Genomic DNA, 27,050 nt, shown 5'->3' on the forward strand with positions numbered 1-27,050 from the left:
ACATTGGTCATGCTTTAGTATGCATGTTGAAAAACTCTTGTAATGAATTTTATATAATTGCTCCATTCTATTAAGGTTTGTTTTCTTAAAACAAACTTCTATAAGCTCTTGATATAAAGATAACTAAAGATTGGTCATATTGTGTGGGGAAGAAAAAGCTTTATCCAATTTGACTTTTACTCTTGTGATGTTTCCATACACTAAAATTATGTTTAAATATATCAGTTTTTAATTTCTTCCTGTCTCTCAACTTAAAAAAAAGTATAAAATAAGATTACAATGATTTAAATAAATAAATCATAAAAAAGTAAAGGAAATATAACCAAAATGTTAACTGGCTATGTGGAAATTTAGGGTGGTTTATTTCTTATTATATTTCAACAACTAGCATACATTAATTTCATAACGAGAAAAACACTGCTTAAAAAAGACAAAAAGGTCACAGCTACTTATCAAAATGGGGACTCATTTGTCAAAAGATTATTACATAGGAGGAGAGGGAAAAACATTTATTTAGTTAGTTCAGGGGGCCTAATTTGGCTCAAGAGTGAGAGACATTTTTGACATTTTAGATGAATCTAAGAAGTGATACACAGAAAAAGAGCTTTGTTTTTTCCTTTCAAAGACCTTCTGGCCCCTGGAGAACTTACCTGATTGACTACTTGCTTCAGAATCATGTCTCGATAGTCTGCTCCATTTCGTTTGATTGCTGTCATGATCAAATCACACACTCGGTATACAGTGTCTGGCAACTCATCAAGAAGGTGAAAGCAGCCTGGCAACATTGTATCTGTGAAAGTGTGGAGCTCATCTTGCTCCAATGGATCAGCATCCTGGAACTTCTCTAGACATTTAGCCTCTTCCTCTTCTTGCTTTTCTCGAGCTTTCCGTTCCTCCTCTTCCTTTCGGCAAGCAACTTCCTAGAGGCAAGGAAGGAAGAGTGAGAGGATATGGTATAGTTGAAGGAAGAAAGTGAGGAGACTCTAATAATATATCTGCCCTACCACATAAATATTCTCTACCTTCTCCTCAATCAGGTGGTACATTCATCAGGGTGTGGCAATGAGTATAAAGGCAGCTATACAGCCTAAGGCAAGACAGCAGGACACCTCAAATCCTCAAAGTGCTGCAAACTTATTTGCATCATTTGACATCACCTCCCACAAAAATCATTTGTAGACAACTGTCCTGCATTCTCTGTAGGTAGTAATTATTACCTAGATTCCAAGGTAATAAAGACAGCCAAGTTTGGCCTAATGAGCACTACCAAGTACATTTTGGGCCTCTTATTTGACAATAATATTAATGCTTCATCTGTTTCATATAAAGCTTCAGGTCAATGTAATGTAGACTAGTGATGGCAAGGTTGGGATGAATGAGTACTCCCATGTCTTTGTTTAGACTTTATTTCCAGCAATTACCCAACAGTAATAGCAGACTGTTGATAGAAACACTAAGATCACTGTGTCAGACCCTCTTGGAAGCCCCGTTTCCTAGTTACCTCAGGTGACTCTGCCCTTTGATCCATTGGGATATCCTGTCCCAGAGACATGGCAATCGCTCTCATCATCTGGTCCTCTTCAGACATACTCAGATCCTAAAGAGCAACAAAAGAAAATCCAGCAACTACACATACCCCAATCATAAGGAATCAGACATCCTGGGCTCAAACTTTAGAGAAGAACAGAGAGGGCTCTGAATGCTGCTCTGTAGAATCAAATTCAATTAGGCTTACCTGGTCACCACGAGAACAAGAGGGAAAAACCACAAAATTAAATAGGAAAGGATCTTCAATGTGACCACCTATTTGGCATTTCAGAAAAGAGAGCCTCTCCTATTACTTTCTGCCTATGTATAATTTAAGAGTTCTTTTGCAAAGTCCAGGAAAATTTGCCTGAGTAAGAGAGAGAAAGCTTCTGCTCCTTATATTCTAGAGCTGTAAGAGTTAGCGTGTAAAGAAAATATTGGCATGGAGAAGTAAAGCACATTAGCAGCCATACCAACACCCTGAGAGATCAGAGCCCCTGAGCCAACTCACCCGAACAACTCCTCCCATGATCGGGGGAGGGTGGGTTAGAAGGTACTCTGTGGCCTGCTCCATGGTGCTGGTGTTCAACAGGGCCTCCATGGCATGTTCCCTTGTGAAGCCCATGTCCATGAGCTACAAAAAGAATGCAGGATCTCAAAGAACCATGGTAAGAGAGAAATCCAAACACATTGTAAAAAAAAAAAAAAAAAAAGAGGAATCCTTTTAAGATGGAGACAAGTTTTTCTAACTTCATATGAACTGAGAATATTTATAAAGCTAAGTCAGTTAGATAACATGAATGATCCTTTCTGCATGGTGCTTCCATACCATTTAAATAGAGCTACATAATGACCCAAGGAGTCAAAGTGATTCCCAATTCCATCCTTCAAGAAAATTCAGCTAGATGGTCATCTTCCTTAGCAAGATTATTCTAAGACTGAGACTCACACATAGAAGCAAAACTTGGTCCCACTTTTCTTGAAGACAGACTGGCAACAGAACAAGAGCCTGAAAAACTGACCCAGGAAACCTACAACTAGGAAATAATCATGAGATGCATAGAAAGATTTGTAGAGAATGAAGCTATACACCACAGCTTTACAACACCAAACAATAAGAAAATCAACATATCCAGCAATGTAAGAATGATTAAGAAGTAAAAAAGACCTAGTTTCTTAAAGACAGCAGTATAAGTCTACATTCTGTATGATGCTGCTAGGTAAAAATGAGGCACAGAATTAAGTGATGAAAATAAGGATACAATGATTATCTTGTGTGGCGACATTATGAATGCCTTTAGAAAGTATTTTGGTATATTTCTAAGTTTTCTTAAAGTGAATATTTAACTATTATAATAAAAATGTGGCATGTACATACAGAAGACGTTTGAACAGGACTCTAGATATAATGCTGTTTGAGATTGAAATGTCAGGATCATAAGGTGCATCCCCTCCCCCACTTCTAGCCTCCAACTATTTTAAATTTAAAAAATGAAAACAGTCTTATAGGTGAGTAAGGTTTCCAAAAGCTCTTGTTGGAAAATAAATTTGGGTCACAATGTCTCTTCTTTTTACAGATCCATCAGAAAGTAGCTGAGGACAGTTTGGCTCCGAAGAACATGGCAGCCACAGTCTACTGAGAATATGTAAAAGAATTCCAATACTAAACAAGATGCTTGGGAGGACACAGATCTTTTACCTATTAGGAGTACTGAAACGACACTTCAGCTTTCTTGGGAGAAAAAGTAAGAAAGAGAGCAAATTTAAACCTATCTCCTAATAAGACCAGGCATTTAGAAACTTAGAAACCCCACAGACCACACACTCTCAGGTGCAAAGTCTGGGCCCTGGAGTGTGAGGTCAGAATCCCACCTGTTGTAGTTGTTGCTGGTTGACTTGAGGTTCCCGGCGAGAGCCACCTTCTTCTTGTCCTGTATCCTCTTCTCCTCGAGATCCCTCCTTTTCTTTGCTCAGTCTCTCTCGAATCACAGGTTCCCCTCGGAGGATGTGACACAGGATGGCTAGCATGGACTCAGCCATTCGCCCACCATACACTTTCAAGGGTTTCCGATTCCACAGGTTCTTGATGCAAGTAAACGCTGCCTGTAATTCATTTGAAAAGCTATGTGAAGACCATTTTGTCTCAATTCAAAACCCAGGAAAAGTACGTCAAAGATCTGTGAGACGGTTCTTCCACAATCAATGCCAACAACAAAATTTCAGGCAGTACTGAGGGGGTCCAAGGAAGCACAGAGAAGGGGGCATTAAACCCAACCTAGAAGTTGCAATCTGGAGTTTATAGTTCAAAGGTTTACACCACAGAAAATTTCCAAGTGGTCTGCAATCCATTATGCAAGGCAGCCCTATCTGGGAGTAGGATCCACTGGTTCTCCACCAGTCAAATTATTTCACTAAGGAGGACAAAAGAGAGTGGGAGCTACCTAGTTGGCATGAGAAATTACTCCTGGTTTTAGGATGCTGAATACTCACCTTCTGAGTTACCACAAGGAAGCGGAGGGCACTGAACTGTGGAAAGTTCTGAACACCTCCAGGCAATTTGGCAGGCAGTGAATGTGGAGATTCAAGCACCGTGGTGGGATTTACCATCTTCTCCACCAGCATTAGCCAGGCATCTAGGAATTCTCCTGTGCCATCAGGTAAGTCTGAATGTTCTAATCCCTCAGCAACAGGAACTTTTCCTCCCATAGACAGAGCCCAATTGAATGTTCTAAATTCAAATAAGAGAAAATGTGAAGATGGAATATTAGAATTTTAGATTGGGGGTGGGGAGAAAGACAGGGACATATTCAAAAGCTTCCCAGTTCCTCTTCTTGGAGATACTGCTTCTAGTCTGTCCAACATTTATTAGCTTTACCCTTTTCAAAAAATTGTAGTATAGTTGATTTACAATGTTGTGTTAGTTTCTGGTAAACAGCAACATGATTCAGTTATATATGTATTCTTTTTCATATTCTTTCCAATAATTATTACTACAAGATGCTGAATATAGCACTTTACCTTTTATTTGGGTTTTTATTCCAGCCTTATTGATATATTATTGACATATAACATATATAAGTTTAAGGTGGACAAAGTGATAATTTGTTACACATATTTAGGGTAAAATTAATACCATTTCCAGCCTTATTTTTAAAGCTACAACAACAACAACAACAAACCAAAGTGAAACTTCGAATCTTCTGACCAAAAGCAGCAGAAAAATTATCATATTCAAAGAAATAGTAGGAAAGGATAAGTCTATTAGAAAAATATGTATAAGACATGGCAATCCAAATGAAAAACAGAGACTGTTACAAGACAGCCCAAGGACAGGCTGAATCCTACCCTCCAGGAAGATGGACATAAATACAACTAGTTCCTAAACCATGAAAGGGTACAACCAATGGCTATCTCTATGAATCCCATCATCATAGGATAGGTGGCTTAGAAAGTTGTGGACTGCTAAGGCAAATAGAAAAGACCAAACTCCAAACAATGTTTCTCTGTAAAGCAACATGATCCTTACTCAAAAAGGGCATTGTGGCCTCCAGAGCAGAGAAATTTCTGCAGCATGAGGTGGTAGGGATACTTCCTCTCATCAAACAGCATTGGGGATGTAAAACCAACTGAACAGATGAAGAAGGTCAGCCTGGAAGAGGGAAAAAGCAAAAATTTAACCTTCTCTAGGGCAGCCAGAAAAACAATGGGAAATTCAAATAGAAGCCAAGAGTAAAATTTAATACTGCACTGAAGTGACTGACTGACTAGAATGCAAGTGGGTGACTAGTTTGGATATTAAATTTCTAAGGCAAAAAAGGATGACAGTTTCCACCTACTACTAAACACAAGGTTACTGAAATGCAGTCTGATTATAAATACTTTTAAAAATCTCTGTATTTTAGAGTAGGTAGAACCAAGACAAGTACCTTACACTGTATTTGGGGTACGCATTTAGGGTAAAACAAGGGACCTCTAAGTCCTCTAATTCAGTGATTCACTCTGCATTCAAGTAGAGAAGGAACCAATTAGATTTTGCATCTTAAGCAGAACCTCACCTGAAGCGTGGAGTAGGTGTATATGGTGGAGGCTGCCATGATAAGCCTTTTGTGAGGAGCTTAGTAAGGGCTGAGGCCGTTGATCGAGCAGCAGGTGTTGGTGCTGTGGTGGTGCTGGCAGCATGATGGCTTCTTCTCTGGCGGACAGGAGACCCCACACAAAGTTTAACAAGGAGTCCAAACAGCTCAGCCAGTGCTCTGCCTAATCTAGAGGAAGCTGGAACCCAAAAGTCAGAATAAGGCTGTACAGTGTTTCCAGAATGGTTTCATTATAACAGATACATTACTGTTAATACATTTTAATGACTGACTACTTCCTCCCACATAACATTCTATGAAACACCTGGACTTGTCTCTACATATATAAAAAGTGGCCTTCTTATAAAAATCTAATACAGTATTACATAGATTACAAGTATTTCAAATTGTCATCTTTGTAGGAGGCTTTTTGGTATATATTGCTGAACCAAAAAGGCAGAATCCAAATAAAACATGTAAAAGGAGATGTATAGAAAAAGAAAAAATATCTAAACATGGGTATTTTTCTGTTTTTCTTAAAACATTTCTCTGTACCTTTTATATAGTGAATATTTATTACTCTTAAAATCACAAATGAAAATGCTGTCACAGTATTTCTGAAATAAACATTTCATCAGAATCCAGAGATAAGACTAGGTCTGAATCAGAGCACATCTCTTAATTAGAGCACATGAACCCAGGCTTCTCTGGTGGTTCAGTACTAAAGAATCTGTTTGTCAAGGCAGGAGAAGTGGGTTCGATTCCTGGGTTGGGAAGATCTCCTGGAGAAGGAAATGGCAACCCACTCCAGTACTATTGCCTGGGAAATCCCATGGACAAAGGACACTGGATGGGGTTGCAGAAGAGTTGAACACAAGTTAGCAACTAAACAACATATGAACCCACTGTGAAAAAATTGGCTTGAATTGGCGCCACATATCATACCCTCCCTCCCAAACTCAGTAAGTTCTGAGATATAAAGCTTAAGAAAGGAACAAGCCCTTCTTCTTCCTAATTGAACCACATTACTGCTAAGTCACTTCAGTCGTGTCTGACTCTGTGTGACCCCATAGACGGCAGCCCACCAGGCTCCCCCATCCCTGGGATTCTCCAGGCAAGAACGCTGGAGTGGGTTGCCATTTCCTTCTCCAATGCATGAAAGCGAAAGTGAAAGTGAAGTCGCTCAGTCGTGTCCGACCCTCAGCGACCCCATGGACGGCAGCCTTCCAGGCTCCTCCGTCCATGGGATTTTCCAGGCAGGAGTACTGGAGTGGGGTGCCATTGCCTTTTCCAATCGAACTACATTAGGATCTTCCAATTATAATGAGGGAATAGGCTACAGATACTTGCACTACCTGACTGGAGGTTGGGTGTGCCCAGACTTTGAAAGCCTAATGTATGTAAACATTAAATTTTTACTTTTCCACCACTGCTTTCAAGTGAATAGACAGCAAAGTGGCTCAAAAGTAGTCAGCAAGGATAAAAGAGAAAAACAAACGGCCAGTAAGCACAGAGAAACAGACATCAAAAGCATGGGCTGGGCCCACACAGAAACCCCAGAATGTTCAAAGGTTTCAGAGGTGTAACAAAGAAAGGAGAGGTAAACATCAGCATCTTCTTGGGTGGTCAATTTTCCTTCAATTTGGGGAAAGTGGAAGTAGACTTTCAAATTAAAACAAAGGAGTAGAATTAAGCAAATTAGAATGGAATGTAAAATTCAACAGGGTTTAAAATAACAAATAGAAGCACCAAAGGCCATGTTTTGCTTTCCTTTGGGCAGAGCTCCCAATTCCAAGTTGTCCTCATTTTCCTTCACAGTAAGAGGTCAGAAAGTGGCAAACATACAAAATTGGTGTAGGCATACAAAATAGGTTCCCCAAAAATTAAGGGGTGAAAGATGGTGAAAACATGTCAGTGCATTTTTTTTTGGGGGGGGGGCTGCACTGCACAGCATGCAGAATCCTAGTTCCTTGACCAGGGATCAAACCTGCACCCTCCACAGTGGAAGCAAGGAGTCTCAACCACTGGACCGTCAGGGAGGTCCCCAGTGCACATTTTTAATATGGTCTTGTATCATGTTCGGAGAAGGCAATGGCAACCCACTCCAGTACTCTTGCCTGGAAAACCCCACGGGCAGAGGAGCCTGGTAGGCTGCAGTCCTGTATCATGTTATTGTAGTTTCCACAGAGGTGGCAAAGTAACTATTAAAACACACATCAACTGTATTACTTGCCAGCTACATTTGAATGACAGAGAAAGGAAGAGGAGCCTTGAATACAGTAGTCAGATAGGTAACAGGAAAGCAGGTGGGCTTAATATCACAAAAGCCAAGAAAAGACTATTTTGAGAAAGAGGTGGTAGGTCAACCACTGTGCTGCAGAAAAGTGAGGAGACTGAAGAGTATCCAGTGGACTTAGCAATAAGGAGGTTAGATACCTTGGTGAGACATTTCAGGGAAATGGTAGGATCAGAGGTCATTTGCAGTAGCAGAAGAGTAGAAAGAAAAGGAGGGGTAGATTTGGCTTTCAGAAAGCCACTCTCTCATCTCTGTCTCCCTCACAGTTAGTACAGAGCCTGTTACACAGCAGATACCTGAAAACGAGCCACCAAGTTTAAAGTTTCCTTAAAAGGAAACAATAGAGCCATACCTGGCTCTAAAAGAGATAGAAGGAAGAAAATCACTCACCTGACAACAATGGCTTGATTTGCTTGATTCTGGCAGCCATGGCAGGTGTGATTTTAGATTTGCCCTTAGAGTCCGAAGCAGTAGGTTCGTCTGTCTCCATAGGAGCCAGTGTGTCACCATCAAGCCCAATGCCTTCCAACAAGCCCTGGGTAGAAGCATCCATACTTCCAGTGGTTCCATCCTGTTCCCCATCTGTAGCCATTAGAGGGGAGCAATAAGACCATGGTAAGCAAGGACTTAACTGGTTTCCTGTTCTGTAGAGTCCCAAGAGAGAGCTACCTATAGTGCTCGTTACTCTTTAAATGGCCACAACTTCCTAAATCTGAAAAGAAAAAAACAAACAAACAAACACAAAACTGTACTGATAAGCTCCTTTCCTTGGAGTCCTTCTAACTAGGTAACACTGACATCCATCTTCCAATGGGAGCGTGTTAGAAAGTCTTTACCCAGGGCTACCCTGGAAGACTGTAAGCATACTACAGGACTAAGAAACTTTGCACAAAATACAATGTGCATGGTGACCCACACTCTCAAGGCACACACCCTGCTAGAATTTTATAGCTCATTAATAAACTCAAATCAGACATCATAGATCACTACTGGAGAAATATATTTCCTAGAATTTAAGATTTTTGTATATGAATTTGAGATGTGTCTTCTTTGGGGTGGTCATGTGTGCTCTTACATCTAAGAATCAACATTAGGCAATCTATAAAACATATCACCAAGTTTTCTTTGTAATATTCTGGAAAAACTGTATGTGTAAATGGAGTTATCCTTGTTAAATTTGTGGAAAAAACTGCTGGGAAAAATATATCTAAATTGTTATGCAAGGCAATTCTTTGCCAGAGTCTAATTTTGTTCCTGATTCTTAGTAAATTATTTTTTGAGTTAAAGTTGGTACACTTTGGCAAAACTTGATATTCTAACTTCTGGTTAGAAATTTCTACAAAATTAACCTTGCCAGAAGTTTGTGTATATCTTATTAATTCTGTCCCATTCTCCCACAATACAATAACTGTCATATGTCATTACTTATTTCATAACTTATGTCTGCTTCATTAGTTCCTTAGCATTTTCTGTTTTTAGTAATCTCAATACAATTTTTAAGCATAGTTAATAGGCTTTTATTTATAGAACTGTCTCACCTTTTTCTTTAGTTTATCAAATTTATTTTTTCCCTGATGCAGAGTATAGGAGAAAAAAACTTTCTAGAAAATCAGCTTTTATTAACTTTAGGTTTGCTCCATTAGGGTCAGAAGATTGTATGGTTCTTTTTCTTCTTCTAATTTATTTATTTTCCACTTGGTGGGTCTCTGTTGCAAGCTTTTCTTCAGTTGTGGAGAACAAGATTCTTACTGCAGTGGCTTCTCTTGCTGCTGTGCACCAGCTCTAGAGCATGTGGACTTCAGTAGCTGTAGCACATGGGCTCAGTTGCTTAACGGCATGTGGAATCTTCCCAAATTAGGGATTGAATCCATGTCTCCTGCATTGGCAGGTGGATTCTTTACCACTGAGCCACCAGGGAAGTCCAAATTGTATAATTTCTGCTTATTGCAATTTGGAACTTTTATTTTAATATAAAAGCTATTTTCAAAAATGACATTGTGCAATAGAAATATAATGTGAACCACATAGATAATTAAAAATTTCTACTTAACACTTAAAAAGTTAATTAATGAGATTATACATTTTTATACAAGGTATCTATTTCACACAGTACATCTTAATACAGATATTAAATTTTCCTTAATTGATCTATATTTCATACAATTTACTAGGGGAAAAAACCAATTCATACACCCAAGTTTTCCAAACAAACTTTAGAGTCTTTTAACAACTGAAGAGAATAATAGTTTGTTACATTTAAATTAATAAAAATTAAAAATTCAGTTTTTTCCATTCAACCTATAGTAATTTCTAAGAATCAACCTCAACATTTGCAAAAAAACATATACAAAGATGTTCAGTTTTCAAAACATTACATTAGAAACTTAATAGGGAACGGTTAATTCATGGTACCTTTACATAGCACTTAATATTAAGTTAAGAGAGATCTACAAAATACGTCTAAGACAATCACAACTATGTTAATAAAACATATCCTCAGGGAAAAAGATTAGGCAGACATTTTCAAAATATTTTCTGTGGTATAAATATCAGTTATTCTTCTACTATGTTTTCTAATTTTTATCACTGTGGATATGTATTTTTTCTTAATTAATGAATGGAAAAAAGCCTGAAGACTACAGATGGTAGAGCTAACTAAATTTTCACAATAAACCTATGAAGACACTGAGACAGAACTTAAAAGAATTAATGGCTGGGATTTTAAGTTTCTTGGAGTTACCTGATCTTTTTCCGCCCTGGGTCGTACCTGTCTTCTCATCCTTTGGAACCAGTTTCTGCATGTCTGCCTGGCCAAATTCACACCCAGATGGCAAGCTGCAAGAAGAGAAACAGTGAGCAATAAAACTTCTGATAACTCATTTTTTATGTTGTGCTTGGTCTCTGACCTGCTTAACTGACACCATTCCCTTCCTACAGCAGGTAAGTTAACCTAATAAAATATCTGCAATGATGGAATTCCTGAGGTTTGGTTTCTCTCTCAACTCTTTAGACCTGTCTAACAACAGGACCAAATTGTAAACACCCACCAAGCTGACACAGCATAATTGGGATATCATATCAAAGATGCACAACACATTTGTAAGCAAGCCCTTTGGCTGGTAAGTGGGAAGGACAATGCTACTGGTTAAATGCTTGTGTCTCCTCAAAATTCAAATGTTAAAATCCTAATGCCCCACAAGATGATGGTATTAGTAGTAAGGTTTCTGTGCATATTAGTCACTCAGTTGTGTCCAACTCTTTGTGACCCCATGGAATGTAGTAGTCTGCCAGGCTCCTTTGTCCATGGAATTCTCCAGGCAAGAATACTGGAGTGGGTAACCATTCCTTTCTCTAGGGGATCTTCCTGGGTCTCCTGTACTGCAGGCAGATTCTCTACCATCTGAGTCATCAGAGAAGCCCAAGCCTTTCATAGGTGCTTAAGAGTAGAATCCTCATGAATGGGACAAAGCCCTTATAAAAAGAGGCTCCATAGAGATTCATAGTCCTTTCCACCATGTGAGGATACAATGAGAAGTCTACAATGTAGAAGAGAGCCCTCACCTAACCACGCAGACTTCTAGCTGCCAAAACTCTGAGCAATAAATTTCTATCGCTTATAAGAACCCAATTTGTGGATTTTGTTATAGCAGCCTGAATGAACTAAGACAGACAAGAAAGCCTCTGAACTCTTTACCTTTCTATCCTTAACCAAAGCAATCCTCCAGGCTCACTAAGTTTAGTTTCTCTGTTGGAAAAGACAACACAGATAATAAAAGAGATGACCATTCATTCCCTTACCTGTTTGGGGTACAGAGGGAGAGGAGGACAGTGCTTTCCCATACCAGGGAACAGTATAACTGGCTCAGCTTGCTCAGAACACTCAGACCCAACTGAGAGCCCCACTGGTTTATGGAGATGGAACGAATTTCACTCTGTAACCAAAGTGAAAAAGGTGATCTTTGGGATGCCCTCTAAACGATCAAAATTAACTTTCAGCTACTTAAAACAATAAGGGATTCTATTTTTCCTTCCTCATTATTCTCAGAGCTATCAGCTTCATCAAAATTTCCACACTGAAGATCACAGGTATTCTCTTTTAATATTTACAATCTATCTTTAAGACCTCATTGTTTTTTTTGTAAGACAAAAAACAGGAGTCATAGGCAACTCCATTTTTCTAAATCAAAGAAACAGTTTTACAGATTCACAGACAGCTTCCAAATTTTTTAGATGGAGAAGGGATTTGTTATTTCCCATTTATTTCAACAAATAAATAAACCCATAAAGTTTTGTTGTATAATTTAATTACTTTCTAGATAGTTTATAATTGTGCTTTCCAATTATATTTGTTCAAATAACACACTCCTGTTCAACAGCATGAAATAGGCCAGCTAAAAATGCACCATTAATCTTTAGATTGACAACTAAAGGTAGCAAAACTGTGAACACTCAAAAAACAACCTCAACTTTCTGGAAGCACAAGAGGAGCCTCACATGGAGTGCAAACATAGAGGTTTATATTTAGGAAATCGTTAGTAATCTGTTAATTACCATTGACTTAAAAAGTTCTGTGGTCAAATTTCCTTCTTGCCATCTTATTATCAAGTCTTCATGCATTTGTAGAAAGATTAGGATGTAATAAGGCCAGATGAGCACCCAATTGAGGCTTGCTTGCTAAGAGGGGTGATTATACATCCCCAAGGCCTATATGAATGCTATAGATCTATTAATGCCTGTATTTATCTCAATCTCTTTTACTCTCAAGAAGGTCCAGTTCATGAAACAAGTTATATTGTCACCTTATTTCCAATTAAAAAAATACTAAGGGAAAGTGAAACTAGACAGCAACTTGAAGCATAAACCTTAAATCACCCACCCAACCTAAAAGAACTCACCTGTCAGCCTAGGTAGTACTGCTTCTAAGTACACTAAGATGCCAGGTATATGCCCTAGGTATTTTACGGACTTTAAACCAACATGTTCACCCTTAAGATAATTCTTACCTGTCCAACCCTGCAAGTATGAACAAACATCATGATGTAAGCGTGGGCAGCAGTGAGTGCATGTAGTAGAGGTGTAGCTTGAGCTGAGAGGGTAGCATCAGCAACATTGCCAGCACAAGCCAGTTCTCGCAACAACACTGAGCCCCCGGGGGATTCTATTGGGCGGTGTAACGGCTCCAAGGAGGAAAGAATGGAGTCCAACTGAAGGAGACCTTCCTGGAGGACTTTGGGTTCATGTGACAGTGTCTGAAATAATAATAATTAAAGCATTAATGTACAATAAACTTCATATGCATATATCTTAACAGTCACAATGAAAGAAGTGGAAGATAAGACTCACAAATTTTAGACCTGGCCATGGTCTCTCACCTGGTAAATGGTGGAGCCAAAATATGAATGCACGTATGACATACCTAAACACCTCCTTTTAGAGCAGCACATCACTTCTCTTAAATGAGAGGCTTTCAAATGTGGTAAGTCAATCAAATTTAAATGACTGTGATGGCCAAACTGGAATACTGTTATAGTAAGGACTCCATGCTGTAAAATTAATTCCAAATTTTGCACAACAGGGAGCAATATTAGGTAAGGTTTCAAAGCATGGAAATGAACCATTGTTACAAATGTTTTTTTTTCTTACCACAGTAAGAGAGACAAGTCTAGGATAGGCATTAGCTAGGCATTTTCTTATTCTGGAGACAACTCAAGGATTATATGGCCCTTGTAAATTTTTTTTGAGTCTGAAGGAAAATCTTGACAGTGAACACTATCACTTACCATTCAAATAGGAGAGCTTATGTACCTTTCCTATGGCTTTAAATAAATCTATCCAACCTCACAGTATCTTAAAGGTACAATAAACATGGAGCAGCCTCCCTTCCCCCTGTCTCTTATGAATAGCACTGAATTAAATATTTGCAAAGAGAAAAGCAAAATAAAATATTAAATGCAAATGTCACAATTATGGATCTTTCCAAGTACTCAAGAAATTGGATTTCTGATTTTTAGGAGAAATTACTTATTGCACAACTCAGCTAACAAAGAAATGTCAAAGAATTAATCCAATTCCTATAAAAATCCCAATGGTTTTTGTTTTCAGAAACAAAAAAATCTCTCTTAAAATTCATACAGAATCTCTAGGGATCCCAAATAGATATAACTATCTTACACTGCAGTACTTGCATAAAGACAGACAGACATCAACACCAGTGATTAGAGAGTTCTCAAATAAACCCTTGCATACATGGTCAAATGATTTTTGACAAGGTTACCAAGACAAGGGTGTAATAGGGAAAGGATAATCTTTTCAACAAACAGTGTTGGGAAAACTGGATACCCACATGCAAAAGAATGAAGTTGACTGTTACCTTATATCATATAAAAAAATCAACTCAAAACAGATCAAAGACCTAAATGTAACAGCTAAAACTATAAAACACCTAGAAAAAGCCATAGGACAAAAGCTGCATGACACTGAATTTAACAGTGATTTCTTAGGTAAAACACCAAAAGCATGTGCAATGAAAGTAAAGAGCATAAACAAAAGAACAAAAAACCCCACAAAAACCAAACTGGGACTTCATCAAAATTAAAACCTTTTTTCACATCAAATGACACTATCAACACAGTGAAAAGCAACTCATGGAATGGGAGAAAACAATCTACAAATCATTTATGATAAGGAATTAATATCCAGAATATATTAAGAACTGTAACTCAACAAAAACAAACCCAATTAAAAAATGGGCTCTGCCTTATCCTTAGAAGCTCTAGGCTTATGAGAGAAAGAAGCCATCAGGCAACCAGGGGGAAAAAGTGCTAGGCTATCTAGAGAAAATGTGAAGAGCTGCTCCAGGTCAATGAGAAGAATTAGACAAGAAATACACAGATGTGCCAGCCTGCTGAAAAATACCAGCCGGCAACACCCTACTTCTTTGAGATTGGGGAGTGGCTTCATCTCTACCCTTTTACTCAAAGGGAAATCTACACCAAAAATAATTCGATAAATGGAGGACACAGTTCACTTGTGAACTGAAGTGAAACGCACAATCTCTTTGAGTCTTGGTTGTTTTGAAGATTGAAAAATCTTGTTCAGTATGGGTGACCACCAAAAAATAATCTAAAGCCATCTACATATGTCACAAATGAGACAAACTGTGGAGTCTGTTGTCAAATAAAATGTACTGTTTTTTGGGGAAAAATGTACTGTTTTGGGAAAAGGACCTGAACAGACATTTTCTAAAGAAGACATGTGGCCAACAGACACACAAAAGATGCTCAACACTGCTAAACAACAGAGAGATGCAAATCAAAACCATGATATTTCATTCCATACTCATTAGGTTGGCTAGTATCAAAAACACTATAAAATAACAAGAGTTGGTGAGGATGCAGAGAATCTGTTGGTTGGAATGTGAAATGGTGTAGTTGCTGTGGATAATATTATAGTTTCTCAAAAAATTAAAAACAGAACTACCAAATGATTTAGCAAATCCTACATCTGGGTAGATAACCGAAAAACTGAAAGCAGTGTCTCAGGTATGATCTCACTTTAAAGTCTAACTCAGAACCAGAGAGTAGAATGGTGATTGTCAGGGGCTGGGGGATGTTGTGGAGATGCTGGTCAAAGGGTACAAACTTTCAGTTATTAAGATGAATAAATTCTGGGGATCTAATGTATAATGTGGTAACTATAATTAGCTAATTATATATATAATATATAAAAATACTATGTTATATATCAGAAATTTATTAAGAGTAGATCTTAAGTGTTTTCAATATAAACAAACACAGAGTCTGGAGGACACATCCACGTTTGTAGCAGCACCATTCATAAAGGGAAGCAACTAAAAATGTCTATCAATAACAAAATGCAGTTTATATATACACTGGACTATTATTCAGCCTTAAAAGCAAAAGAAAATTATGACATATGCTACAACATGGATGAATCTTGAGAACATTATGCTAAGCAAATTAAATCAGTTATACAAAGAAAAATACCTTATGAATTCAAATTATATGACATACCTAGAATAGTCAAAATTCAAGACAGAAAGTAGAATGGTGGTTACCAGGGTCTGATAGGGGGAAGGGAATTGAAAGCTGCTGAAAGTGTAGTTTTAGTTTTGCAAGATGAAGAGAGTTCTGGAGATGGTTTTCACAACAATGTGATGTATTAAACACTATTAAACTATATAAACTTAGAAATGGCTAAAGTGGTAATTATCATGTTATGTCTATTTTACCACTATTTAAAGCAACTTCATTTTTCGGGCAAAATTCGAGCAATGAACTACAGATCAACCATGCTTAAAACACACAACTATCAAGCCTGCCAAAGGAAAAAAAATACATGGTGAAACAGTACAAGATTGTGTTAAAACCCATCTCCAAAGCTTTCTTGGAGATACATTTTCCCTTCCAAAAAACTCTTATGTTAGAACTATATACCAAACTCAGGAAGAACACTTGACTTTTCAATGAGAAATAACATGGCACACTATTAGTCACAAAATCCACTTGCAGTACATAAACACAAATTTCTTCATTATGTTTTAGTTGAAGGGGAGACCATGGTAAAAACACGTATATAGAAATATTGCAAAATTGATTTCTCAAAGAAATGAAAACATTTGGTCAGATGCTTCTTACCAATATGGATTTGCAGACACCTGCAACAGCCTGACAGGCTGCAGATGTGGGAAAGTCAATGGGCAGATTGGGAAGACCCAAAATGGTAACCAAAGGCAAGAGTCCTTTCTGATTCACAAATTCCTGGCAGTGGTCATCAGTTGTATTGTTGCTCAGAATAGATTCCACAAATTTCATCTGGGTAATGAAAATTTTAAAAGAAGTTAGAGCCTGACACTTGGAACTAAAATCCTAGCTTGGAATAAAGATAGGGGTAATCTTATAGTCATGAAATCAGTATTTTCTAGGATAATCAGGTAAAAAGGGATAGGCATACTATACGAAACCTAAACATTCAGAAAACAAAGAGTAATTACAACTTCTTCCCAATCTATCTTTTCAGCTACACCTAAAGTCACATAATTTGAGAGCACAGAGAAGCTAAATGACTTGTACATGGCCACACCATGAATTAGTGACAGAATCAGGTTTAATCTCTTAATTTGCTTGTTTAGTGCTTCTTGCATGATGATGTGTTGCCTCTCCCTGGAAGTAAACATCGTAGATAATTTCCTTCAAATGTGCTCATAATCCACATGAAACTTAGAATCCTGGAACACTGATTCAGACCAAACAAAGCACTCTGTAAGGGGAAGAAAGCAAAATATGGCCAACAAACACACAGCCAAAAGAGAAACCCTCTCTGGACGCATTGTCTGGAAGTGCTTATTGGGCTAGAACAAATGCTAAGTGGGCTTCCCCTTACAGTTAATTCTGGGAAAATTCAAACTCATTTTCCTGTGAGACACACAGAAGTTAAAAGAAAACACCACATTAAATTTTTCTTTTTTTGGTAAAAGAGAAAGAAGTTAATGAGAAAAATGGCCAGTAGTGGGAAAAAAATATGTTGGGACACATTCATAAGAACATAATACTAGATTGGCCTAACAAAGCCCACTGCCCTCCTGTTTGGTTTCCCAAGGGAGATGAATAGAAAACTGGGACTTTTCAAAAAAGGGATTGCTAGCTAAGTTTGGCAAATCAATCTCACAGAACAAGTTTTCTACATCTTTTCCCACTGCTCTGAAGTTTAAGGGCCCCAGTTTTAAGTCATCAGATTATTTGGTAACCCCACACATTTTCCAGAAAAACACACATCTTTACTCAGTTTGCCCTACCATTAATCAGTTTGCCCTACCATTAATCTTACCACATTAAGGATGTAATCCATGAGGGGAATAGGAATACGCTCCTCTGTACCAACAACCCTGTTAAGGGAGAAAAGAGTGAGTTACACAGAAATTCACAATACCAGTGAAAGTGAAAGTGAAGTCTCTCAGTCGCGTCCAACTCTTTGCGACCCCATGGACTGTAGCCTACCAGGCTCCTCTGTCCATGGGATTTTCCAGGCAATAGTACTGGAGTGGATTGCCATTTCCTTCTCCAAGGGATCTTCCCAACAAAGAAAAGGAAATAATGAGATTCTAGGTTTTTCTCTCAGTTAAGACATATCCTTCAGTATAGAGCCCAGAAAAAAAGGAAAAGAGGTGAAATCAATTCTGAAGGTAGGTCTCCTAGCCTAAGTAGGTTGAGAGCACAAAAGGAAAAACCAAGCTTTCACAAACACAGCATTTGTACGTATCTCAAAAGAAACTTCTAAATTTGGAAAACTACTCTAAGAGGAATTCATCAATACGAAAATATTTAAAAATAAGCAAGGTCAATTAAGAGACTATTTAAATATTTGCTTGAAGAAAGGCGCTAGAAAGAAAAAAATACACAAACATCTGAACATGTTCTCACATCAAATTTAAAGTTATAAACAGCAGGAAATGGAATTTAATTTTAGTCAAGATTCCATGCTTAGATTTATCAATCATCCAGAACAGATGAAGTTAGTCCAAGACGGAGGCTACACCCAAGGCGCCTTTTCCACAGATTGTTCCAGAGAACTATCCACAGATTGTGATGATGTCCTTTTGCTTCAGATGCTTCAATGATGCACTGAAGATAAGAAGGCTGCAATAATGCCACAGCTGCAGAAAATGCAGTCTTTAGCCCATCTTGGGTTTTGTTAAGAAATAAACAGAGTGGAAAAAACCCCACAAACTAAAACAAAATCTAACTAAAAGATAAACCCTAGGAAAGGACAAAACTTGAGGCAAATAAGGAAAATTTTGGACATAGGCCTTTGGGAGAAAAGGGCAGAGACAGAAGAAGGGAAAGGTAGGGGGAGAAGGCAGAAAAATTGGCAAGAAACTAGTAATTTTCACCTCTGAGCAAGATAAAATGTGCACAAACATTTGCCAGGCATAAGGATATTTGGCAGCAAAATGGAGACTAGGCAAAGAGAGTGGAGAGGCATGATGAATGGCTTTAGAGCTAAAATATCCAGACAGAGAGAGCTTGGGTAGGATGCTGTGAACATGCTCAATGAAGAATCTGGGGAAGAACTTTGTACAAAGGGAGGACCTATATATATGCCAGGAGTGAAAGGATTCCCTGGGAAGACTGCAAACCATTCTCTGACTATAAACCTCCTCCTCAGAACCACTGCTACTTATACCAATTATACACCACCCCAGCCTAAGTGCACCTTCTTGGGAGAGAATCTCTATAACTAAGAATTACAGGTGTGGCTCTAGCCCATGGAGATACCTGCCCCTTTGCAGAAGCCAAATAAAAGGGTAAACAGCCAAAGTAACTATCATGAAATGGGACTTAGGTACTTTCTCCACTTGCTAGATGGGAACTGGAGAGAACAAGAGAGAAAACATACCAACAGTGGTTCTTAAACTCCAAGAACAAACCTGTTCACTAACTACTTTGCTCCCTATAGTCAACTTTTTGCCTTCCAGGTTCAGGACATCATATAGGAATAGTAAAAATGATCAACTCAGAAATCCCCCTACTAACTGGTTTTAAGGAAATCCTAAACTCATATAAAACTCTGACCCAGAGCATCTTTGAAACAATGAAAGACTGCATTCCTATAATGAACGAAATAATTTACCTTAACTGTCAAACTAAAAACTTCTGCTTCTCCCCTTTCTCCAAAACAAACATCCCCAAATTTAATTTTACATGTGTATTTAGGATACTGGAGCCCGTAATCAGATGTAGAGGATTCCAATTGAGTGTCATAGTACACGGGTACAGGACAAGAGATATCATGTTTTGGCTTTTTGTGGGGAGGGAGCAGATGGGTGGGTAGGAAAATCAGGTCTTTCTTCCCACTTCTGAGGAGACACCGCTACCTTTGGCAAAAAGAGCCCTTCCAGTGTGCCACACAGAGAAGGCAATGGCAACCCACTCCAGTACTCTTGCCTGGAAAATCCCAAGGACGGAGGAGCCTGGTAGGCTGCAGTCCATGGGGTCACTGAGTCGGACACGATTGAGTGACTTCACTTTCACTTTCCTGCATTGGAGAAGGAAATGGCAACCCACTCCAGTGTTCTTGCCTGGAGAATCCCAGGGACGGAGGAGTCTGGTGAGCTGCCATCTATGGGATCGCACAGAGTCGAACACGACTGATGCGACTTAGCAGCAGCAGCAGCAGCAGCAACAGCAGCAGCAGCAGTGGGCCACAATTCAGGTAACTGCTTCTCTGCATTTGATGCCTTTAAACTCAAACAGTTTTCATTCAAGTTTCAAAGGGCACATGGATTTATATAACCCATTTCTTTCAAGTTGTTCAGGGTAGGTGTTTAAGTTAGGCAAAATAAATGGAATCAATCACAAAAATAAACCATGGTGCCCAACTGAAAAGCTTGGTTACTTACTGGCAAGTATATTTATCCCTAGCAATGTCAGTTTTGCTGAGCTCAATTTAGAAGGCAGAAGAAAGAGGCCAACAAATAAGTATTTAGCACTACTTGTGGTGAATGTCTTTGAATGTAGAACAGAGCTCCATGTATTTGGGGTAGATTGTAGTGCCTAAGTTTCCTTATCCAGATTTCTAGCACAAACCATGTGTCTCAAGATCAAATACAATCACTTTTTTCAAATACTGCTGATTTTAGTGAAACAACAACAACAACAAGGGAAAAGAACACTATCTTAGTCTGGAAAAAAACTGAAAACTTGAAAGTTTATCAATAGGCAAATTGATAAATGCTGTACTATATTCATACAATGCAATACTACTCAGCAACAAAAACAACATACTGATAGACAACATGGATGAATCTCAAAACCATACTATGCAACAAAAGCCAAAAATAACAAAGTATATACACTGGGGTATGATATACATGCAAGACTCTGTTTATTCTATTTATATGTTCTAGAACAGGCAAACTTGTTCTATGAATGACAGAAGTAAGATAGGCAGCTGCCTCATTTTAAGGCAGGGAAATAGGAAATGCAAAATTAATTAATGGAAAAAAATTACCTATCATTTAAGGCATTGGAAAACAGATGGAGGCATGGGAGACAAGAATTTATCTGGGGTTTCACTGAAGAATTTTGCATAGGGTGGGGGAGGGATACAAACAATACTTTTGAGGAGGGGGCGGCACACACTGCAAATTTTTCTACCATGATAACTATCTGGGATAGGGAGATAAAATAATTTGCCTTTACAAAAATAAACTGGACCTAATTAAACTTAAAAGCTTTTGCACAACAAAAGAAAGTATAAGCAAGGTGAAAAGACAGCCTTCAGAATGGGAGAAAATAATAGCAAACAAAGCAACTGACAAAGAGTTCATCTTAAAAATATACAAGCAGCTCCTGCAGCTCAATTCCAGAAAAATAAACGACCCAATCAAAAAATGGGCCAAAGAACTAAACAGACATTTCTCCAAAGACGACATACAGATGGCTAACAAACACATGAAAAGATGCTCAACATCACTCATTATCAGAGAAATGCAAATCAAAACCACAATGAGGTGCCATCTCACACCAGTCAGAATGGCTGCTATCAAAAAGTTTTCAAACAACAAATGCTGGAGAGGGTATGGAGAAAAGGGAACCCTCTTCCACTGCTGGTGCGAATGCAAACTAGTACAGCCACTATGGAGAACAGTGTGGAGATTCCTTAAAAAAACTGGAAATAGTACTGCCATACGGCCCAGCAATCCCACTGCTGGGGATACACACTGAGGAAACCAGAATTGAAAGAAACACTTGTACCCCAATGTTCATCGCAGCACTGTTTATAACAGCCAGACCATGGAAGCAACCTAGATGTCCATTGGCAGATGATAAGTAAGCTGTGGTACAAATACACAATGGAATATTACTCAGCTATTAAAAAGAATGCATTTGAATCAGTTCTAATGAGGTGGATGAAACTGGAGCCTATTATACAGAGTGAAGTCAGAAAGGAAAACACTAATACAGTATATTAACGCATGTAGATGGAATTTAGAAAGATAGTAATGATGACCCTATATGTGAGATAGCAAAAGAGACACAGATGTAAAGAACACACTTTTGGACGCTGTGGGAGAAGGCAAGGGTGGGATGATTTGAGAGAATAGCATTGAAACATGTATAGTATCATATGTGAAACAGATTGCCAGCCCAGTATGACGCATGAGACAGGGTGCTCAGGGCTGGTGCACTGGAATGACCCTGAGGGATGGGATGGGGAGGGAGGTGGAGGGGGTTTCAGGATAGGGAACACATGTACACCCATGGCTGATTCATGTCAATGTATGGCAAAAACCACTACAATATTGTAAATTAATTAGCCTCCAATTAAATAAATTTTTTAAAAAAAGAATTTGCCTTTAATATAGATAGTGGTTTTCAAAATGTAAGTTGAGTTTAGGTAGTCTTTTGCATTCTCTCTCAGTCCTAATAATCCTCATATGACCCAAATGAAGCTTGTGAAGATGGCAGAAGTAGAAAAGTATACATGTATCAATATTTGTGAGATTCTTAGATTAGCAGAGCCTGGGCATTAAGGTGCATGGGCTTCAGTAGTTGTGACTCTGAGGGTTTAGAACACAGGCTCAATAGTTATGGCACACGGGCTTGGTTGCTCCGTGGCATGTGGGATCTTCCTGTATCAGGGATCAAACCTGTGTCTCAAATGGGTAGGCAGATTCTTTACCACAGAGCGATCAAGGAAGCCCTCTAATCTGATACTCTTGATTCATTCTATCAACCACTAAATAAACAGTTATTGACTATATACAAAGTGATTGGGATACACTGTTGAATGAGACATTGTCCTTGCCTTTGGAGAAGTATACAGATCAGTGGGGAAAACCATTAGAGAATATATAAATAATTTTTAACAAAACTGTTGGGAGAAAATTTCCTGTAAGAATAAGGTATTTGAGATGAACTTGCAGGAATCTGGCAGATAGAAAAGGAGAGATCAGATAATTTGGGGATGGGGATAAATAGGAAGATAATACACAGTGACACAAGATATTCCAAGAAAAGTGTGCAGAATGAAGACATTTGAGGACTTGAAAAAATGTCAATTTATCAAGGCAGCGTAAAATCTGGGCGTGTTAGACAAAAGATATAAGGAGTCTAGGTAGAAAAGTTATATGCAGATGAATGTGCACAGCTTGACTCAAAACCACCACAAATACTAACATTCAAGAAATCATTCCCTCATTTATTGTCAGGAAAGAGAACTCTATGCCAGCAGGATGGCTGACAATCCAGGATGTGGCAATGAAGCACTAAGATTCCAACTCCTTTGCAAGTGAACTCCTGCAAACTGTTAGGATATCCTCCTTTTCCAGAAAGAGAACGTTTTAATCGAAACAGAAGAAGATGGCATTAGATGAAGGCAGGGTTGCCTTCTCAGATAAGGAAAATATATCTGACCAAGAAAGGAACATACTTCATTACTTTCTAGAGTTTCAAGAGGGGATACTTGTTTTGGATTCTAGCCCTACACTCCTGGTGTCTATTCCACCATAATCTTAAGTCCCAAGTCACCCTTCAAGATCAGCTCAAACTCATTCATATTCATGCCTAAAATGATCATGCTTTTCTCAAAACAACTTCTATATACACATCAAAAGAGCACTTATTAAATAAGTGAATGCATAACTGTCCAGAGGGATCACATCTACTTCTAGCATGAAAGTAATTAAGACTTATAGCAACAGCTATTGCTTTTCATCCCTTGCATGCAAATATGGTAAGCTCAAAGAACCAGGTCCACCAGCAGTCTTTATCATTTCTGTCCCCATCTTACCATACAGGAAATCAATTTTTATGTAGAATAAACCTCAAATAAATAGAAGAAGGAAAATCTACTGTGTCTGGCTACAATCACATAGTACATTCCAAAGTCGTCTGATTTATATGGAATGAACAGATCAAATAAACAAAGACCAATCAACAAATCCCTGTAACTCCTAAAAATTTCTTAGATGTATGCTCTCTTATGGAAATAGTCAAGCAGTAAATGATGTGGCATACCAAATCAACAAAGGGAAATCCTCTGAGGAAGGCTATTTAATTTGATATATTGAATTCTGACTGAATTTCATGAACAGCATTTAAGAAAGCAAGCTTGCTAAGGCAACCAAAACAAACACCAAAGCACAAATGACACACAAGAATCAAAGAAAGAAAAATTGTAAGACATTTTGGGCTGGAAGAACCTGACAACCAGATCTAATTCAACTCTCTCATTTTTAACAGGTGAAAACAACATGCTCAAGATCACAAGGCTAGAGAACTTGTCTTGTGAACACCTACTGCTGATTAGGCTCAGTTTCATTCTGCTGGGTAGAATTAAAGCTCTGCATGGCCTGTACTTCCTCTTCCTCCTCATCCTCACTAGAGGCCTCTTCTGCAGCATGGTTAGATCTTGGGGGAGGAGCAGCAGCAGTGCCATCTGCCTTCTGGATTGATGGCTTCTGACAGATGTATTTAGGGTCTCTTCCAAGATTACAGATTTCTTCAAGTAACTGAAAGGCAAAGGAAGCAAGATTATTTATTAGTAATTAAGGAATGGGGAGATGACTAACATTTCTGGAGCACTTTCTATGTGCTATATACAGAAGTGCCAAAACACTTTTGTTGTTTGTTCAGTTGCCCAGTAATGTCCGACTTTTTGCGACCCCATGAACTGCAGCATGCCAGGACTTCTGTCTCTCACCATCTCCTGAAGTTTGCCCAAATTCATGTCCATTGCATTGGTGATGCCATCCAGCCAATTCATCCTGATGCCCTCTTCTCCTTCTAAAACACTTTAACTAAATATTATATACACTATTTCTGGCATGTAGCCATTAACTTCATTTTACAAGAAGGAAACTGGAAGTTCTATGAATTTAAATAACTTCTTCAGGATCACATGGCTGTTAAGTGATCGACTGAATGAAATGACTCCATGTTCTAACTCACCAACCACCAGTAACTCATATACCAGTTTCAATAATCCTAAGAGACAACTAGTAAATGTGAAATAAAAAAACCCCAAACAAAAACCTAATCAAAAAAGATTAGAAAGGGTAATATGGTTTTACGAACAGAAGCTAAGCCTCGGCAACTTCTTAATATCCTACAAAAGAAAGCAATACTTAAGTGACTTTTTTGGGGGGGGAGGCAAAGGACCAACCCAAGGACTTGGAGGAAATGAGGCAGACATAATCCTCTTATAGGCACAGTCTAAGAATCCAAATGACCTCCAGTATACGATGCCATTTCCTAAAACCTCCCACTCCACTGCTCTCTCATGCCCATGGTCATGGCCGAATCACTTCCCACCTTGATGATCGCAGTTGTTGCATCTGTTTTGAGGGTAGGCTGATGTCTCATGAGCTCATCTACAGCACTTCCTAGGTTGGAGGCAGTATCCCCTTAAAGCCAAAAATGGAACTGTTAGACTGCAGAAAATAGAGCTTGAACTATTTTTTTTTTTTTTTGGTGCCAATTTAAGGAGGAAAGGAGAAACTGAGTTGGTGGTTGCGATTTTCTAATGTCATGCTTTCTCAAATGAACTCATACCAACCTCAACAACCAAATCACTGGAAAGGAGTCTAGTAAACACATTTAAAAGTAACCATGTATGCTACATTATACTCTAGTACTCTCTACTGTCAAGGTCTGAGTTAGTATTGAAGAGTGAAGAGAGAGTGAGGAAAGAAAGAAGCATAAACCATTAACCCTGACTGCCCTGATAGAGAATGATAATGGCTAAAAGGCTACAGTGGTGACAAAGCACATTTTTGAAAACTGGGTTCCTTTTGAAACTCCACCTTATTGCTATGCCTCAGTGATCTGGTCTCAAACACACAGAGAAGGAAGTCTATTCATTTGTGACTATCTTAGAGACTTGGATATTAGAACAGAAAATTACCAGGATCTCCTGTTGCTGAAGACTAGATGGTAGACCTGAAAATCTACTGCTGGTTTTCTAATATCTATTCCTCAACAGCGCTGTAACAGTACATTTAACAGTGAACTGCTGAGAAGTAAGGAAATATTATGAACACCAGTAAAGGATGAAATATTTTCTACCTACAATAGAATGTATGGTGATAATTCTCAATAAACACACACCTAGCCAGAGACATGAAGTGAGATCAAGGAACAAACAGTTTCCTTGCCAACTCTGGCTTGGAAATCACCTGAATCTTGGCACAACAGCAAACCAATTATTTACTGTAAGGCAAATTCTCATGAATTACCTAAAGGATCAGAACTCCTCCTCCTCCGCATGGCTGGGAGGTAATCTGGAGACAGGAGAACTTTGAAGAGACGTTCAAAAGGCTGACACTGTACAAATGACTGCAGACCTCGGGCATTCAAGCAGAGTGCACTGAATACATTTGGGAGGGAGCCAAGAACTTCACGGGTAGCAGGAACCTAGAGAGAAGATAAAGTGAGCTTGAAGACATTTCAAAGAGTCCAGGCAGACTTGGGAAAACTTTGGCCAGGGGTACTGCACAGAGAGATAAAAAGAATCTTGATGACCAGATCCCAATAGTTTCTTTTCTTTTTAAAATACTTTTTATTTTATATTGGAGTATAGTTGATTAACAATGTTATGAGTTTCAAGTGCACAGCAAAGTGGTTCAGTTATACATACACATGTATCTATTCTTTATCAGATTTCTTTTCCCATTTAGGTTGTTCCATAATATTGAGCAGATTTCCTTGTTATATAGATCCTTACTGATTATCCATTTAAACTACAGCAGTGTGTACATGTCATTCCCATACTCCCTAACTATCCCTTCCCCTCATCCTCCAATAGTTTCAATACTACATATAGAAGCCAAGAGAGAGTTTTCATGTCATAAGACTGCTTTTTTTGTGTGTGTAGATTTTATGGAAAGGGGTTATGCACTGAGAATTCTTTACAGAGCAGCAGAAAGGACTCACGTCTTTGATAAGCAGTGCATGTAGCATGACATCTGTCAATCCATTGTCCTGGAGTGAGGAAAGCAATGATGGTTCTTGAAATACAAACACAGTCACCACTTCAGTAGCTAAAAAGAGATGAGAAATACAAGAAACTGAGAGATTCTTCACAAGTATTAAAAGCAAAACCCCAAAGGTTCAAACAAAACAAAATAACAA

The 27,050-nt window shown here is 38.5% G+C and overlaps 1 protein-coding gene across 1 annotated transcript in view; it reads right to left on the minus strand.

Annotated features, from left to right (window-relative positions):
• The window catches only part of HUWE1 (HECT, UBA and WWE domain containing E3 ubiquitin protein ligase 1), a 119,703-nt gene that overhangs the window by 49,066 nt on the left and 43,587 nt on the right, over window positions 1-27,050 (minus strand). Inside the window, exons 17-33 of the mRNA XM_068962613.1 lie at window positions 26,853-26,959; window positions 26,156-26,333; window positions 25,233-25,324; window positions 24,219-24,430; window positions 17,743-17,800; window positions 16,554-16,730; window positions 12,900-13,145; window positions 11,695-11,828; window positions 10,637-10,731; window positions 8,287-8,478; window positions 5,583-5,799; window positions 5,054-5,176; window positions 4,018-4,255; window positions 3,400-3,630; window positions 2,039-2,161; window positions 1,502-1,597; window positions 651-920 (exon numbers count right to left, since the gene is read on the minus strand). Coding sequence (XP_068818714.1) covers window positions 651-920; window positions 1,502-1,597; window positions 2,039-2,161; window positions 3,400-3,630; window positions 4,018-4,255; window positions 5,054-5,176; window positions 5,583-5,799; window positions 8,287-8,478; window positions 10,637-10,731; window positions 11,695-11,828; window positions 12,900-13,145; window positions 16,554-16,730; window positions 17,743-17,800; window positions 24,219-24,430; window positions 25,233-25,324; window positions 26,156-26,333; window positions 26,853-26,959 — 2,789 coding nt within the window. The remainder of the gene's footprint in view (window positions 1-650; window positions 921-1,501; window positions 1,598-2,038; window positions 2,162-3,399; window positions 3,631-4,017; window positions 4,256-5,053; window positions 5,177-5,582; window positions 5,800-8,286; window positions 8,479-10,636; window positions 10,732-11,694; window positions 11,829-12,899; window positions 13,146-16,553; window positions 16,731-17,742; window positions 17,801-24,218; window positions 24,431-25,232; window positions 25,325-26,155; window positions 26,334-26,852; window positions 26,960-27,050) is intronic.

Source organism: Capricornis sumatraensis, chromosome X, assembly GCF_032405125.1.
Source record: "Capricornis sumatraensis isolate serow.1 chromosome X, serow.2, whole genome shotgun sequence".
NCBI lineage: Eukaryota > Metazoa > Chordata > Mammalia > Artiodactyla > Bovidae > Capricornis > Capricornis sumatraensis.